At 59.4% G+C, this 16,131-nt stretch overlaps 1 protein-coding gene across 2 annotated transcripts; it reads right to left on the reverse strand.

Moving 5' to 3' along the window:
- Positions 1-234: 234 nt before the first annotated feature.
- PER1 (period circadian regulator 1) lies at positions 235-15,663 on the reverse strand. 2 transcript variants are annotated; one of them, XM_069542880.1, is made up of 23 exons: positions 15,579-15,663; positions 9,508-9,930; positions 9,290-9,388; positions 9,038-9,192; positions 8,604-8,725; positions 8,313-8,514; positions 8,110-8,161; positions 7,828-7,970; positions 7,381-7,459; positions 7,198-7,304; positions 6,880-7,033; positions 6,685-6,793; positions 6,462-6,593; positions 6,151-6,256; positions 5,894-6,059; positions 5,677-5,807; positions 5,300-5,479; positions 4,450-4,692; positions 2,990-3,600; positions 2,364-2,544; positions 1,975-2,164; positions 1,498-1,648; positions 235-1,096 (listed from the first exon to the last, which is right to left on the reverse strand). In XM_069542880.1, the coding sequence occupies exons 2-23, from the start codon at positions 9,786-9,788 to the stop codon at positions 827-829; spliced, it is 3,864 nt and encodes a 1,287-aa protein (XP_069398981.1). In that variant the 5' UTR covers positions 9,789-9,930; positions 15,579-15,663; the 3' UTR covers positions 235-826. The 2 variants fall into 2 exon arrangements, with proteins under 2 accessions (XP_069398981.1, XP_069398982.1); XM_069542881.1 differs by lacking the exon at positions 15,579-15,663 and adding an exon at positions 11,434-11,516.
- Between the last annotated feature and the right edge of the window lie 468 nt (positions 15,664-16,131).

Here is a 16,131-nt window from a genome sequence, read left to right on the forward strand (position 1 = left end):
TCTCCCACACCGCTTCCCAACTAGACTATGAATGACTGTGGGACTCCGTGTCTTAGCCACCTAGACCTGCCTTCTCATTGGGAAAGGGTGTGGGGAGATTATATAGGTCATCAGGGGAGGCAATAACTCATTCTCACTACTACTTTCCGGGAAGGGGAGGGAAAGAGCCTCCCTCCTCTACCCCCCGGGGCCGGGGGCAACCCAGCCCTCAAACTTCATTTCACAAAGACCTGGTATTTTTTTCCTTTTTGTATTAAAAATAACAGACACGATATCAAAAACACAAATGCCATTGGTAGAGGGTACAGCTGAGAACACCTGGGTCCCACTTGAGGGGCAGCACCAGGGACTCCATGGTCCACCAACCTCCCCCACCCTGGAGCAGCTAGGGGTTTGGACCGCAGGGTCCTGCTTGGGCCTCACACCCTCCTCCTGCCCTCATCCGGGGAGGAGGTGGGGGAGAGGACTGACTCCCCCAATAAATAAATGCAGCCCCAATCCCCAGGGACAGGAACTCCGGCTCAGCTGGGACTTGGAGAGACCACTTCAGCAGCTTGTCAGCAATCTTGTCCAGGAAGAGGAATGACTCCTCACCGGGGATGTGATGGGAGGCTTCTCTGGGCTGGGCTGAAGAATGCCACCCTATTCCCAAAGAGGCCAGAGGCAGCCCCTGGTCCTGGGCTGGTGACGGGGCCCCACCCCCCTACAGCAGGAGAAGCTGGGGCAGTTCTCTTATTGGTTGGTCCAGCCACATCTGAGTTCTGAGAGTTGGGGCATGAGAGAAGGAAGCTTCTCGTGCACATCTGGAGGTGGCCCAAGATGGAGTCTAGCTGGTGCCATTTTCTGTGGCAGGTAAGGCTGGACTGGGTGAGCTCCCACCTTGCTCCTCCTCTTCCATGGCGAGGTCCTGAGAGCTCGAGACCCTGGCCCCAGCTTGGGCCTGGGCCCCACTGCTGCCCTCACCCTCACCACCACCGCCACCACCCTCGCCTCCGCCCTCCTCCATGGGCTCCAGCCCCAGTCCATCCACTTCTGAGAAGAGAGGGTCATCAGGATGGCCAGGCTCTTGGGTGCTGCTACCGCAGTCCACACAGGCCTTGGAGGAAGAAAGGGTATGCGTGAGTCAGGCAGATTCTCAGTGCTGACCTGCCAACCCAGCTCCCCTTGTCCCCAAGCCCCAGAGTACTTTCCAAACTGTATGCCTAGGAAATACTGATTCAGGCGGATGCACGTGGGGTCAACAATATTGGAAAATGCATCGCATCCTGTCTCCAGACCCCACAGCAGGACAGCCACAATGTACATTAGTACAGTACTGGCCCAGAAAAGGTCCACAAAATTCACATGGTTTAACACTAAATAACCCAACAGCAAGCTCAGTGGAATTAACATCCTTCAGAATTAATGATCCAAGAACAGTGAAGGGATCAGCCCTCTGTCCTTTCAACTTGAGCTCAATTCCTTCTTCACCCTCCTAGCGTGGACTTCTCCTCTCACCATCACATCAAGGGCCCGAGGGAGTTGACCTTTCCGGACCCAGGAGTGCACAGCACCCAGTTCCCTCCGCTGGTCCTCCGAGAACCGAGGCTGCTGCTTCTGCATGGCCCGGAGCCGCTCCCGGTCCTGCTTCAGCACAGAGGCCATGTCCCTGCTCCGGGAAGAAGTTCAGGAGGCAGAGAATGGGAGCTGGGGCCAGGGCCCACAAGGAGGACTGGCACTTTTCTTCTATCGCAGCGTCCCACTCTGTGCCTCATGCTTCTCCCCAGAAACGTGTTCTGAGAGTTCAGGCCTTCCCAAAACCAGGAAAGCTGCTCTCAGCCTATTGCTGGGGCTCCAAGGGGCAGGAGACAGAACAGGAATGCCCCAGGGCAGAGCCAGGCCAAGAAAGAAAAACCCAAGTTAGCTAGGGAGTGAGGGGGGGCAGCCTCCCCATTCCTCTGAAGGGGAGGCAAGGAGTGCTCCCAAAGTCCTCACCTGGAGGGCACCTGATAAGTCATCATGACACGCTGGTCAGCATTGGCCATGAGCAGCCAGATGGGATCCTGGAGCACGTACTTAATGACCTGGTCCCCAGGCTCAGCCCTGGCCTGGGCAGCCCCAGCCTCAGCCTCTGAAGAATCGATGCTGCCAAAGTACTTGCTCGTGTGGCTGCTCTGACTGCTGCCTGTAGAGTGAGAAGCAGGCAGCCAACAGTCAGGCCAGCAGGTGCTCCACCAGGCCTCACTCAAGGTTGTAGGTCCAGCCCACTGGCCTTAGAAAGCAGGGCGTGGACCCAGGCTACTCAGCCAAGGTGCGGCCTGGCTTTCCAACTCCCTAGACACTGTCCTACCCTGGAAAGTATTGGGGGGGGGGGCGGCACTCACGCGTGATGCTGGCGGAAGTGCTGCCCCCCTCATGGGAGCCTGAACCAGAGCCCAAGCCGGAGGCCAAGGAGCCTGAGGCAGCAGAGCCCATGCCAGATCGAGAGTCCTCTTGTAGCAGCAACTCCAGCAGGTCACTGGAGCCCGAGAGAGCGTCCTGGTTGGAGGACTCAGTTACCTCCGCCTGAAGGAGGGGAGGCAAGGGGGACAGGGAGGGATTAAGGAATCAACACCTAGGCTTCCCTTCTACTGCTGCCACTGGTTGGGGGCACACCCAGCCCAAGTGGTCTCTTCCCACTCCATGACAATGGGCTCAGGCTGAGTGAGAGGAGAACTGGCGAAGAGGAGGGATGTGACGCTGGACCCCTTCCAAGTGGCAGACGTACTCTCAGAAGTTTATGGGGATGTCCTCACCACCTGTCAGACAGACAGGACTGTCCCCACTTCACAGATGAGGCAGCTGATTTCTGCCTTGTTGAGAAACTCAGCTGGGGTCTCCCACCCCATGACCCCATCCTCTGGGGACAACCAGGAGGGCAGGAGGAAGCGTGAGAGGGGAGGACCAGGTGGTGAGAGCTGTGTGGGGGCCCTAAGAGGATGGGGGCGGGGGGAACCGGGTCAGAGCTCACCAGTCTGGCCTCTGGTTCCACCGTCTCCTCGCTGGGAGGGGGGGGCCCAGCACTGCTCCCAGAGCCCCCTGCCGCTGCACCCCCCTCACCACGAGGGGGCTCCTCAAGCTGCAGCAGGTTTAGCTGGAGTGGGGAGCTGCATCTTGAGTTGAAGAGCGGAGAGTTGGGGCGGTGGGGAGGGCTGGGGGGCAGCGGGGGCAGGGACGGAGATGGGGAGCGGGAGGCAGGGGTAGGAGACCCCTCGGCAGGCGTCTGGGGTGCCCCGTAGGGGTAGGTAGATGGGGTAGGGAACAGATAGTTAGGGAGCACCAAGGCCACCATGGGGGTCACCAGAGGGGCAGAGAAAGCTGCAGGAGGCACAGACGTGGGAGCAGGAGGGAGAGGCTGAGGGCTGCCTCTCGGGGGGAAGACAGGGAGAGGGTATGGCTGGACCACAGCTGGGAAGGGAGGTGTGGCTGGTGGTGGGGGCCAGGGGGCAGAGGGTGGCACAGGCGAGGGCTGGGAGATGTAGCTAGGGGCTTCGGCCCGAGCTGTCTGGTGGTGACGTGAGCGCTTGGCTTTGGATCGGCAGTGGTGGCGGCGGCCAGGGGTGGCAGGGCTGTGGTGGCAGCCTGAAGGGAGAAACGAGGGTTAGCAAGGCCCTCAGCCTGGTGGTTAGGCCCCTGCAGCCCCCACCGCCCTGCCACTCTGACCAGGGAGAGGGTAGGTGAAGGACCTCTGGCTCCCCGGCCCACACATAACAGAGGGGACCCGGGGAGGCAGGGAGCCCTCAGGGAAGAATTACAGCGACAGGGGAGGATTTATGGACAAAGGAGCCAGAGAAAGGAAAGGTTACATAAGGGGTCATGCTGGGGGAGTGCAGGAGACAGAGGCATGCTGGCAGACAGGAGGAGGCAGGGTAGGCCCATGGATGAGTTGGCAGGTGGCTCCGACCCCTCTGCCAAACTCCAGCAGGCACTGCCAGCCGCGCCATGCTCTGCCTAGCTCATGACGGAGCGAAGAGGTGGGCAGGAAAGCCCAGTCCTGAGTCCTACGTCTGCCTTCAGGGAGCCTCCCACAGGCACCTGGAGGGCAGCCAGCTGCCCTGAAGTGCTGATCCTCTGCCCCCTGAAGTTGCCCCGGTCCTCCCTGCCAGTCTACATAGACCTCCCAATCAGCAACAACAGAGTCCTGAGTCGGCACACTTCCTGCCCCTACACCAGGCCTGGAGCGGCTTACCGGAAGCTGAGCGCCTTGGCCTGCCTCTGAGTGCAGCTCCTCAGGCTGCCCTTCTCGGGCGGCAGCCCAGACCCCCACCCTAGTGGGGAGAGGCTGGCGAGGGGCCTGTCCCTGGGCAGGGCCCTGGTGGTAGAGGGAGCAACAGCCTGGGTCCCTGGAGCAGAAGCCTCTCCCTCAAGAACTCCCTCCCCCGACATTCTGGTCCTCGACTGGGCAGGCTCAGGGGTATCCCAGGTGGTTACCTCGCTCCCCAGGGGCCGAGGGGGCTGTGGAGGAGCTGTCCAATCCACGCAGCCTACTGAAGTCTCGGAAGCGGCTGAGGAAGGCCTGCTCCTCCTTCTGTGTGTGCAGGGACAGCACGGCCTTGGTCAGGCCCACTGGGCGGTAGGCGTCTGGGGCCGGATCAGGGGCTACTGTGGGGCTAGGGGCAGGGCTGGGAGCTGGACCGGGAGGCAAGGAGGGCAGGTCCTCCATCATGATGATGTCTGAGGAGGATGAGATGAGGCAAAGGTCAGAAGCACCTCACAATTAGCACACCTGCACCAACCCCTCCACGTCCAACAGCTTAGCCAAACCCCCAGCCTCCACCCTGCAGCCAAGCCTAGGCCTCCCCTGCAAATCCTGGCCACGTCCCCCCAAGGACCGGCTCTGGGGAGCTCCACGCAAAGGTGTCTCAGGGTAATAAGAAAGGACATTCGGTCCCCTCCAGGGGCCTTACCCAAGGATGACACCCCCATGACCCTCCTCGGAAGGGAAGCCCATCCCGACTCTTTCCTCACGCATTTTCCAGGTCAATACCCAAAGACCCTTCAAGGGTTTTACAACAGTGTTGCCTTCAGCCCCTCTGTGGGGAGCACCTTAGGTTGAACTCTGCACCCCAGACTTTGTGTGTGACAGTAAGAACACAGGAAGCAAGGTGGGGGACAGACAAGGCGGCGAAGGCTGGCGGGCGAGCAGAGAGTGAGAAACGCTAAGATGGAGGCTCCTTCTCTCCATTTGGGGCCAGAGGGCAGGAGAAGGCAAGGAAGGAGGTAGCTCTGGCTGAGGGACCAGATGGAGCCCTGTTTCTGCGCCCCTCAGCCACACCCGTACCCGACTCCGGGGGCTTCTTGTCTCCCACATGGACGATGGTGGAGCTGAAGCTACACTGACTGGTGACGGACACCACGCTCTCCGCCTTATTGGCCAGGGCGAGCGGGCTCAAGGCTCCTCCTCCCACCACCGGCTCCTTCAGAGGGGTGGCCCCCTCCCCAGGCAGCACTGCTGATGGATCTGTGCAGAGAGATGGTGCCAGTTACCACCCCGCCCCCCTGGGTGGCTGGGAAAGGAAAGCCTGGTGCGGAGGAGATGGATGGCACAGGGGAGGCTGGCAGGGGGACAGGACAGAGTGAGGTGGGGGCCCCAAAGACATGTAGAGGCACAGGGCCAGAGGACAGGGCGGCGGGAGCAGAGCAGGCCCGAGTCTTCACCTTTCTTGGCACCCACAGAGACTGGGCCTGCCCGCTGCTTGTCGTCGTCGGAGGCCGAAGAGGCAGTGCAGGAAGAGGAGGACGCACATTTGCGCTTTGCGGTGCCGGGGAGGTTGCAGCTCTCCAGGTACCTGAGGAGGCACCAGAGGACATGAGGGCAGGTCTAGGTGGAGCGGGGCCGTGGCCCCAGGCAGAGAAGGTGCCAGGATGGCCTGACCTGAGGATGCTGTCCAGGCAGTTGATCTGCTGGTAGGAGCAACTGGAGGCTTCTTTCCGCTCAGCCTCCTCAGCGGCCAAGGCCACTGGGGCCTGGATTGGAGCCAGGGCTGCCTCCAGCTCTGGGGACTGGCAGGGAAGGGTCTTGACCTTGAATGTGCCAGTAGCTGGACCAAGGAGAGAGAAACTCCTCTGGGTTAGGCTGAAGGTCTGGGGACCCCCAGGCCTCGCTCCCCACCCACACCCTCGCCGACTCACCAGGGACACGGGGCCGGGTCAGAGGCCGGGCCCGGGACTCAATAAAAAGCTGCTGCCCCTGATGCTTTACCAGGTGCACATCCTTACAGATCTGCTGGAAGGTCACCTGTGGGACAGGGCAGGGAGTGGGCAGCACTGGGGGGCCTGGCCAGCCTCGGGAGCCCAGAGCGTAGTACAAGAGAGGCCCCAGTGGGGAGGTCACGATGCAAGCAGAACAAGAAAGGAAAGGAGGTGGAAGACGCTCCCCTGGGCTTGGCAGTGCTGACTCTTGAGGACAAGGGGACAGGACAGGGGACTCAAGGGCCACTCACCGGGGCAGGAGGCCCAGGTCCCTCGGCATCACCCCCGTTGCTGTCACTGGAGGAGCCAGGGCTGAGGAGAGGGCCAGAGGAAGGCACGGGGCCGACTCCACAGAGGCCCGTGGGGCTGGGGCTGTGCACAGGCTGAGGCAGGGAGAGTGACTATGGCTTAGATGGCCTGAGGCCTGCTCTGCCCCCTTTCTTGTCTCCCAAGCCCCCTCCCATCAACCCTCACCTGTAACAGCAACCGGTGGATCTGCTCCGAGAGCTCTTGGATGTCAGAGTCCAGGGACAGAGTGGGGCTGGGGGCCGGGGGAGTGAATACATCTTCATTCAGGGGCGCCCTGTGGGGTGCGGGAGGGGAGTTGAGCCCTGGCCCCTCCACGCTGGCCGGCCCTCCAGGGCATGATCCACTTATGTGCCCACTTACGTGCGTACTTTGTGGCGGCCCAACACAAAGGCCACCTTGCGGCTCCAGGGGTGCACGAAGCCAGCCCAGCTGGTGTCCATAGTGACATACTCCCCATTACGGGCACAGAAGCGAATAGGGGAGTGGTCAAAGGGCTGGCCAGCCAGCTGCAGGACTGAAGGCCATGGGAAACAAGGTGCAAGTCAGTGGGAGGGAGAGCTAAGTGAGGTGGAATCCCCCCAACCCCAAAATCAAGGCACTGAGAGACACAATCACAGCGGCAGCCCTAAGGAAGCCCTGTAGACAACTAGAAGTGCAATCAGGAAGAGAGAAACTCACTCTTCTTGTGGATGGCCAGCATGAGGGGTCGGTCCTCCGGATGCAGGAAGAGGAGCACTGGGGCCCCCAGGAGGTCCTGGGGGAGGTAGCCCAGCAGCGGGGCGGCCCTGAGAGGAGAGGGGGCGTCAGAGGGGCCAGAGCCTCGGCCCTGGCACCTCCTTTTCCTCCAGATCCTGACCTCACCTCTCATCCACATCCTGGAAGAGGCAGCTGGGCGTGTGCCGTGTGGTGAAGATCCTCTTGTCAGGGGGGATCCGGGGAGCTGAGGCACAGGAGGCGTGGCCATTGGATCTCAGGCAGAATGCTCCAGTTCCCGGGCCCTCCATGTGCTGCCTCAGGCCTAGGCTGGCTGGCAGATGATTCCCTCCACAGCTCTCCCCTGAGCCCCCTGGCCTCCAGAGACGGTCTGGACTATTTCTGTGCCCCACGCCAATAATGAAACTGAAAACCAAGGCACTTTTTTTTGCCTTCTCCTAGCTTGGAGTTCTTACCCAACTCGACCTCTAAAGGGGTGTTCAAACCCTCATCCTGTTTCAAAGTTGTCTCCCAGACTCCTGTTCTGCCTCACCCCCAGCCTAGAGGAGGCACCCTTCCTCCTACCCCAACCAGGTCAGGCCTGGGGCTGCCCACCTTCATAACCAGAGTGAATGCGCTCTGCAATGAGCAGGCAGCATGGCTGGGCAGGGGCCCCATCGGAGACCCGGATCTTGGTCACATATGGGGTTAGGCGGAATGGCTGGTACCGAGGCCCCGGATCCCGGTCAGGACCCCCTCTAGCAAGGAAGAGAAAGGGGCATTAGAGATGATCATTGAAGAGCCACCCACCCTCCAGCTCAAGGTCATGGCTGACCCAGCAAAGAGGAGTGGGGGGATGGGAGGTGGAAGGGGTCTGCTCCCACGTTCCCCACTGACCTGATACGACAGAAGACAGACTTCTCCTGGGTGAAGTCCTTGAGGTCTGAACCTGAGACAGACCAGGAGGGCAGTGAGTATGGCTCCCCACCTCCTCCCTGGGCTGAGAAAAACCCAGCAAGGAAAAGCCTGGGTCCCCTGGGCCCTCACAGCAGTTGCTTCCGGGGACTGCTCATCTTCCCCCGAGCACTTGGGGACCTCACCTGCGGAGGCCCCCGGGCCCCAGGTGGGCAGGCGGGATGGGGTGGTGGAACCGTAGAAGACGCCCACATCCTGGGGAGCCAAGAGCTCGGAGAAGCGGGCGCCCCGGAACACGTCCCGCTTGCAGCGCAGCAGGACACCCGCCTGCTCAGAAATGTAGACGATGCGGCCTGTCAGGAAGGAGACAGCCACGGAGAAGGTGTCCTAGGCGAGAGAGTAAGGATCAGCACAGGTTTAGGAGCTGTGGGAGTGGGGCTGGGGGCACGTCGGGTGCAGGGGCTGGCCGCACTGACCTGGTTGCGGAGTGTGTACTCAGACGTGACGTGCTCCAGCTCCTCCAGAGTATAGGTGGACATGTCCATGGCACACGGTTCGCCCTCCTCCAGGCTCCATTGCTGGTAGAACTCCTGGTTGGCTGCAGGGGTGGGTGGTGGTTTAGTCCCTCAGTCATGTCTGACTCTTTGCAACCCCATGGACTGCAGCCCACCAGTCCTCTGTCCGTGGGACTTTCCAGGCAAGAATACTGGAGTGGGTTGCCATTCCCTGCTCCAGGGGATCTTCCCAACCCAGGGATGGAACCCAGGTCTCCTGCATTGCAAGCAGATACTTTAGCGATTAAGCTAGAAGGGAATCCCTATGGGGTGTGGGCAGCAGCGCATTTAGCAAGGAGACAGCTCCCCACGGTCACCCAGAACCTGACCATTACCCTCCCAGGAGCACCACTCACCTTGCACCTGCTTGACACAGGCCAGCGCATACTGCAGTGTGGCCAGAGTCCCGGAGCGGCCCTTGCCCCTGCGCTCCGGGGGCAGCCGAAGCTTGAGCTCTCGCAGTGCTGTCATGAGTTCTTTCTGAGTCCTTGCCCGAGCTGACTGTTCACTGCTGCAGGGCCCACAAGGAGGGAGGGGGTACAGGCATTAGCCCCAGAGCCTGGCCTTCAGTCCCTTTGCCCCCCTCCTCCCCCCCTCCCCCCACAAACCTGCAGCCACTGGTAGAAGGGTTGTCTGGCTCAGAGCTGGCACTCAGGAGGCTGTAGGCAATGGAACTGCTGGGTGGGGATGGGCTCTGAGAGTTCGTGCTAAAGGAGAAGCAACAGGCGCACGATGAGGAGAAAGTGGCCAGCAACTGGGGCCTGTCTCCCAGCTCAGATGGCTCCAGAGACCACTCGAAGAACCTGCCACACCCATCCAGACACACCTCTTGCTGCTCTCAGTGGTCTCCAGCAGGGCTGAGTCCTTGCCATTGCCGGAGGAGGAGCTGTGCGAACTCCGCTGAGATGCACCCCTGGACTCGGGTCCATTTGACTCATTGCCGCTAGAGCCATTGCTGTTGGCATCCGTGTCATCAGCCAAGCTGGGGCCAGGACAAGGTCGGTGCTCTGGAGGCCCAGGGGATGGACCCCCTCCAGGACAAAAGGGTTCCCCTGGCCTGGGGTCCCCTCCCCCATCAGCCCCTTCTAGGGGGCCGCTCCTGCTCATGTCTGGGCCATGGGAAGGGCAGGAGAACGGGGTAGGTGGAGAGGCCACCACAGATGCTCAAGGGGGCCAGAAGGCCTGGCTAGAGGAGGGAGGTGGGAGACCCAAGCCTCAGAGGGCTGAGAAGTTTGACCACAGTCAGCACCTGAAGAGACCAAAGAGAAAAACCTGGGTTGTAACTTCACAACACCTGTCGGCTTCACTCAGACCCTCCCTTGCAGGTTCCCATACTCCTGGGACCCAGGCTTCCAATATGCAGCCTGGGCAAGTTCTGTTCCTGTCCCCTTAACCGGGGCTGCAGGTGGGTTTTCCTCCCAACATCACCTGTCAGTGTGGCCTAGGTTAGATAGAACCTGAGCGGTTTACTGTGAGCCACAGCCACCTGACTATAGCTGTGAGCCACAGCCTGGATACCTCCCATCGCCAAATTCCCATCAGTGTCCCCCCTCAGCCTGGGACATCAAGGCCTCAGAACAGGGGTTGAGCCTGCCGCCTCCTATATTTAGGCCTCCGGGCTAATTTTACCCGGGGGCGGCGCCACCTTCGCCGCACATGCGCGCGGACGTGCGCGGCCCCACCACGCGCTTCCGCCGCCGTCGCGGTCGCCAGGGAAACCGACGTCAGCGGCTGAGCTCAGCGGTTGCTGGAGGGCCCACAAGAGGGCGGGAGGGGCGACCCCTCCCCCCTTTCTCGGCGGAAACAGAGGGAACGCCACCCTCCTACACTGGCCGACGCAACCAGGGGTCGCCCACCTCTAATACATCCCAGGTTCCCGGAGGCCTTGGTGGCCATAGGAAGAGGGGCGGCCATCGGAGTTTCAGAGGCTGGCCTTGCTCCCCAGGGCAAAATACAATCACCGCCGCCCTCGGCGCAAAAGCCTCGGCCGGGCACTCGTCAGATGCCAGTTATGCTGGTCAAGATAACACAGCCTTCCCTTCTACGGCCCCTGCACCCTCTCCCGACCCACAGGATCGAAGCCGGCACCTGCCATTGTCAGGAACCCAAGAATCCTCTCTCCTCACTCCCCTACTTTTCTGTACACTCACCACCCTACCCCCCTCAACATACACACCCATCCGAGGCAGACATACTCAGCTCTGACCAAGGGACACACAATAGCCAGCAGGTAGTTCTTCCCTTCTCCAACCACACCCCCAACCCCAAAGCATTTTCTGAGCTTCAGGAGAAAAGGGAAGGCTGTGGCCAACAGCAGGAACTAGCACCGGGAACGGGATGTTCCAGCTTGAACCGGGCTGACATCACGGCCGGCGCAAGGCCAGGGATTGGAGGAGGGAGCGCAGGGAGAGCGTAAAGCCCGAACAGGTCCCGGTGCTGGGGCAAAACCGGGGACCCCCGAGTGACAAAGGCAGCAGGCGAATGCCTGGTGAGGGTCGGGTGTGAGGCCGGGATGGCTGGGAGCCAGGAGAAAGCTTGAAGGTAGGCAAGCAGGAGTGCGGACGCTCAGTACCCGGTTCGAGGAATACCTACGTCCCCGGGGACAGAGGAGGGGGTGGACAACCTCAAGCAAGGCGGATTACTGGTGTGCCGTCTGAGCGCCCGGGCCAAATGCAGTCCATCAAGCTGCAAGTGGAGGCAATCCGGTTCGAGGCCGAAGACTGGCCACTGTGGTGGCCGCGGAGATGCTTACCTGGCCGCGCGAGCGCCCTCCGGCCGCCTGCCTGCCGCCGTTGCAACCCGCAGCGGAGTGGAAGCTCAGCGGGGCCAGGAGGCGGGTTGCATAACGCCAGACACTGCCCCTCATTGGCCTCCTGCCGGTGGAGCCGCAGGCCCCGCCCCCAATTGGCTGGAGATCTCTTCCCGGCGCCTGATTGGCTACTGGCCCCCACTGAGGTCAGGGCTGTGTCACACACGCGGGCGCACGTGGATCTGGGTGCTGGCACTGGGCTGAAGGGCCCCAGACACCACAACCCAGCCAATGGGCGCAGGACGCCTTGCACAGTAAATAATGGAAGGGAGTGGAGGGGAAGTAAGCTGCCCCTATTCGGGGAAAATACCTGGGCCACAGTAGGTATTTAAGAGAGGCCTACTCCCTGAACTGACCTGCCCTGCACAACAGGACACCCTGGCCTCGCCAGACCTTGGGCAGAAAGTATGCAGACCTTAGGAGATGGGCCAAGCTGGATGAGATGACTGGTCCTTGGGAGGAGAGGGACAGACAGAAACCCAGCTTGGCCTTTCCTAGGTTCCCCTCACCAGCCTTGTCGTCATCATAAAGCCATATCCAATCCCTTCCTCTGATACTTCAAATCCTGTGGACAGCTAGGAGGAGGGCAATTTGAGGAAGGAGTGGAGTGGGATGACGGATGCCAAACAATGGATCGAACCCAACAGAGGCTGTGAAGGGAAACAATGGCAGGTGCTTCCATGCCACTCTGAGCAACCTACGTGGTGACTAGTGCTTCTCTCCTGAGGATGCAGCCACCCACAGTTAGGGCTGGCCCCTAACTGAGGGCCAGGAAGCCAGGGCTACAGGGCAACAAAGGGGGTGGCTGAGAGAAGAGATCTTATACACAGAAAATGTTGGGTGGCAAGGCCTTCAAGTCCCCACCACTAGGAGAAGACAAAGCCAAGCATCTCATCTATCTCCTTAACTGTATTTCGCAGCCCCCAGAAGAGAACCTAATACACAGTAGGGTGATAATAAACATGGTGACTTTGTTGTAAATATAGCTAGGGGAGGAGGAGGGACGTCAGCAATAGAGCAGGGGCTGGAAATTATCATTTATTTTTAAGAGGCAAGGAGCAGAACCCTGAATCCTAATTTGGGGGAATAAAGTGCCAGTTTGAGCTGCAAAGAGCTGCAGTTACACAGACCCCCTTCAATCAAGACTGAGGTGTAGTTCCTGTAGGGCTCCCTGGAAATGTGGGTGGCAAGTGAAGAGGTTGATGCTGACGCAATCAGCTGTGGGTGCACACCCCTCACTGTCACGTGGCCTAAGCTCTCCTTAACAGTGGTGTTCCCCATGAGGGGTGGGGGTGGCAGAGCAAGGGTCTGTGGAAAAGCTAGAGGCAGGAAGGTTACAGAATAACCCAGAAAAAAACCAAAGCAAGAAGTCACTGGAAATAGAGGATTCCGGAACCTGGATTCTCAGTATTCTCTCCTTGATAATGGCCCCCCAACTCATATACTGTGGTCCAGACCCTTGTCTCCTTTTCAGACACCTCCTCTCTGGAAACCGCTTTTCCTCTTCTCCGGCACTCCTCAGGGCTCTAGTGTGATCTGCCCCGACACAGGCGGTCCTTGCTGTCCACCTCCATGTTTTTCTTTTTCGTAGACAAAAAGGTCGCGCTCCAGCAGCCCCCACCTGCTCTCAAGGCCCTAACCAGAATCCTGCCTCACGGTCCCCACAGTAACCAGGCCCCGCTGCCGTCAATGGAGGAGAGGGGGCGGGAGGCGGCGGTGACGTCAAGGCGGAGGAAGGGGGCGGGGCGAGGCAGCCGGGGAATGTGGGGCAGGGAGGCTGGAGAGGCAGTGGTTTGGGAGGCGGCCAGCCCGAGAGGGCGGCGGCCAGTGCACTTGGGAACATCGTGTACTTTTGGCAAGTATCCCAGGACATGCACCCGCCTGGGCGCCTCCCCCAGCCCAACGACAGCCGTCCTGTCCCCAAGCCAGGGATTCCTGGAGAGAGGATTAGGAGGAAGGGGTCCCCCCTCCCTCGCCCCCATGCTTGGCTCTCCGCTCGAGGCTCGCATCCGCCCTCCCCTTGGCTTGCTCCTACAGCTCCTGGCATTGGCTTTCCCCCTCTCCCAGACTGTACACATCTGCTGGCCCGGTCCCAAAGCCAGGGCGGGGAAGTTGGAGGCCCAGGTTCTGCAAGAGACCTTTGCTCTTCCCTGAGGCCCCCTTTATAGCCTGAATCTCTTGTTACTATGGCAGCAGAAAGAGGGAGGAGGGATAGGGAGGAGAGTGGGTCTAGGATGAGGAAATCAAACTGGAAAAGAGCAAGTAGCCCAGGCTGGAGCCTGGATCTTGGGAGAGGAATAAAAGGGAGAAATGAGCAAGCCTGGCATCTCAAGACCAGAAGAACCAGGAAGAGGGAAATGGGGAGGACGTCACCACAACTTCCAAAACAAAAACCAAACACCTTAAGAATGTGAGACTAGTTCCCAACCACAGCATTCACATAAATCTTACACTATCACTGTTATTTTGTCACTCCATAGCCATTTTTTTTAACCTAAAAAAAAAAGACACGACCAAGGCATTGCACTGAGCACTTTCCATACGTTATCTTCTTTAATCTTCAGAACAATCTTGTGAGATGGGCATCACTATCCCCATTCCACAAGGACCAACTAAGCCTCAGAAATTACTAACCCTGCCTAAATTGCTTCATAATATGTTCTCAGGCTCTTAATAAATGGGGCCCAGGATTTAAATCTGAGCTCTGATAATGGTTTGTAATTCTGGCCTCTTAACCTTCAGGAACCTGTTGAGGTGTTACCAGTTCTGGGAACCTGGGCCTCTCAAATACCCAGGCAATTCTAAGTTTGGTGCCTGAAACACAGACTCCATCCACTCTCTCTTCTCCCTTAGGACATTCAGTTGGCACTCTCCACACACTTCAAATCATCACAGTCCCAGTTTTCACATGCTCACAAAGTCTTTGAGAACCCCCTAGCACCCACCGGCTCCCCTGGTTTCCTAAGAATCCAACTTCCTCAGTCTTCCACCTTACAGCAGGTCACTTAACCACAGGCCTGGCTGCTTGTACAGACAGATACACCCTGTGGGTGCCTCCTCACTCCAAGAACTCAGGAAGACATTGCTGCTGCTGCTGCTAAGTCACTTCAGTCGTGTCCGACTCTGTGTGACCCTATAGACAGCAGCCCACCAGGCTCCCCCGTCCCTGGGATTCTCCAGGCAAGAACACTGGAGTGGGTTGCTGTTTCCTTCTCCAGTGCATGAAAGTGAAAAGTAAAAGTGAAGTCGCTCAATCATGTCTGACTGTTCTTGACCCCATGGACTGCAGCCTACCAGGCTCCCCCGTCCATGGGATTTTCCAGGCAAGAGTACTGGAGTGGGGTGCCATTGCCTTCTCCGTAGGAAGACATTATGTACAGCCAATCTGCACAAGCCCAGTCTCCCTCTCAGGATCTGACAGTTGCTACCTCACGTTTACTCCCAAGAACGGCTCTGAATCCCAACCCCTCCCTTTTACACATAAGAAAGACACCTAGAGCCGAGATTTGATTAGCTCAGGGCCTCACACATCACCCCATCTGCAGCAACCCTTTGGTACCCTCCCACCTGCCCTACCAGGGCCTCTCTCCAGCCTCAGAACCCCTGCCTATTTCAAGTGTTTAAGGTACCTACCCAAACAGCAGTCATGCCCTGGAACGCCCCCCACCGGCTCTCAGGGGTCCTGTCCCCTAACTCCTTGGGAGCAGGGTTCTCAGCTCCCTCAGTTCGCTAACTTCCAAGACCCTCCCCGAGGCAATCAGGAGTCCAGGGACCTTAGGGCGTTGAGGGATCTGATGTAAGGGACTCCCGCTCCCCTCTCTCTAGAGTTGAATTCGCAGTCCCTATTCCCCCACAACCATCAGAGCTCACACCGAGGTGATCACGCCATTTGGAAGATCCCCGGAGAATCTCACGGACAGAGGAGCCTGGCGGGCTGCAGTCCAGGGGGTCGCAGAGTCGGACCCTACTGAAGTTATTTAGTACTCACGTTTCACTGCACTGCACTAACACCCCTCCTTACAGAACACATCACTGTGGAAAAATCCATACCGACGGCCGCTCCTCACCCCCCACGCCGGAGCACTCACCGTTCGGCGCGCACGCCATCCAATTTCTTCCCAACTAGGATCAAGGGTACTTCGCTTCTCCAGGTCCGCCCGCCGACCAGGACGCCACTCCCCTCAAGCTTATTGGCCTAAGAGCGCCGACCCATGCCCCGCGCCGCGTGCGGCCACCCAGGCTCCGCACTGCCACTATTGGCGCCGCCCGCCTCCGTCATCTTCTCATTGGTCAGTTTACCAACAAGCAGTGACAGATCCACGTGCAGGAGGGGCCGCCCTAGCACGTTAATTGGAAGTCTGATCGAAAGCCACGCCTCCACCCACCTCCAAAGTCCTTATTGGCTGTGGCAGCATTGCCTCCCCCACGACCTGACTAGGATCGGTGACGCAAACGCCGGTCCAGCCCTTCAAATTTTCTCATAGGCTGAGGTGTCTCGGAGCTGTAGAGGACACGTGCGGGCGATCTCACGCGGCAACTTGTTTACCTAGAAGCTGGGGATTTTCCTTGACGACACTCTTCCCAAACCCTGTCGAGTCCGCTCATGCGCAGATGTGACCGGTGGTGGCTTTGGTAGGGGCA

The sequence above is a fragment of the Ovis canadensis genome, chromosome 11 (genome assembly GCF_042477335.2).
Source record: "Ovis canadensis isolate MfBH-ARS-UI-01 breed Bighorn chromosome 11, ARS-UI_OviCan_v2, whole genome shotgun sequence".
In the NCBI taxonomy this organism is placed as follows: domain Eukaryota; kingdom Metazoa; phylum Chordata; class Mammalia; order Artiodactyla; family Bovidae; genus Ovis; species Ovis canadensis.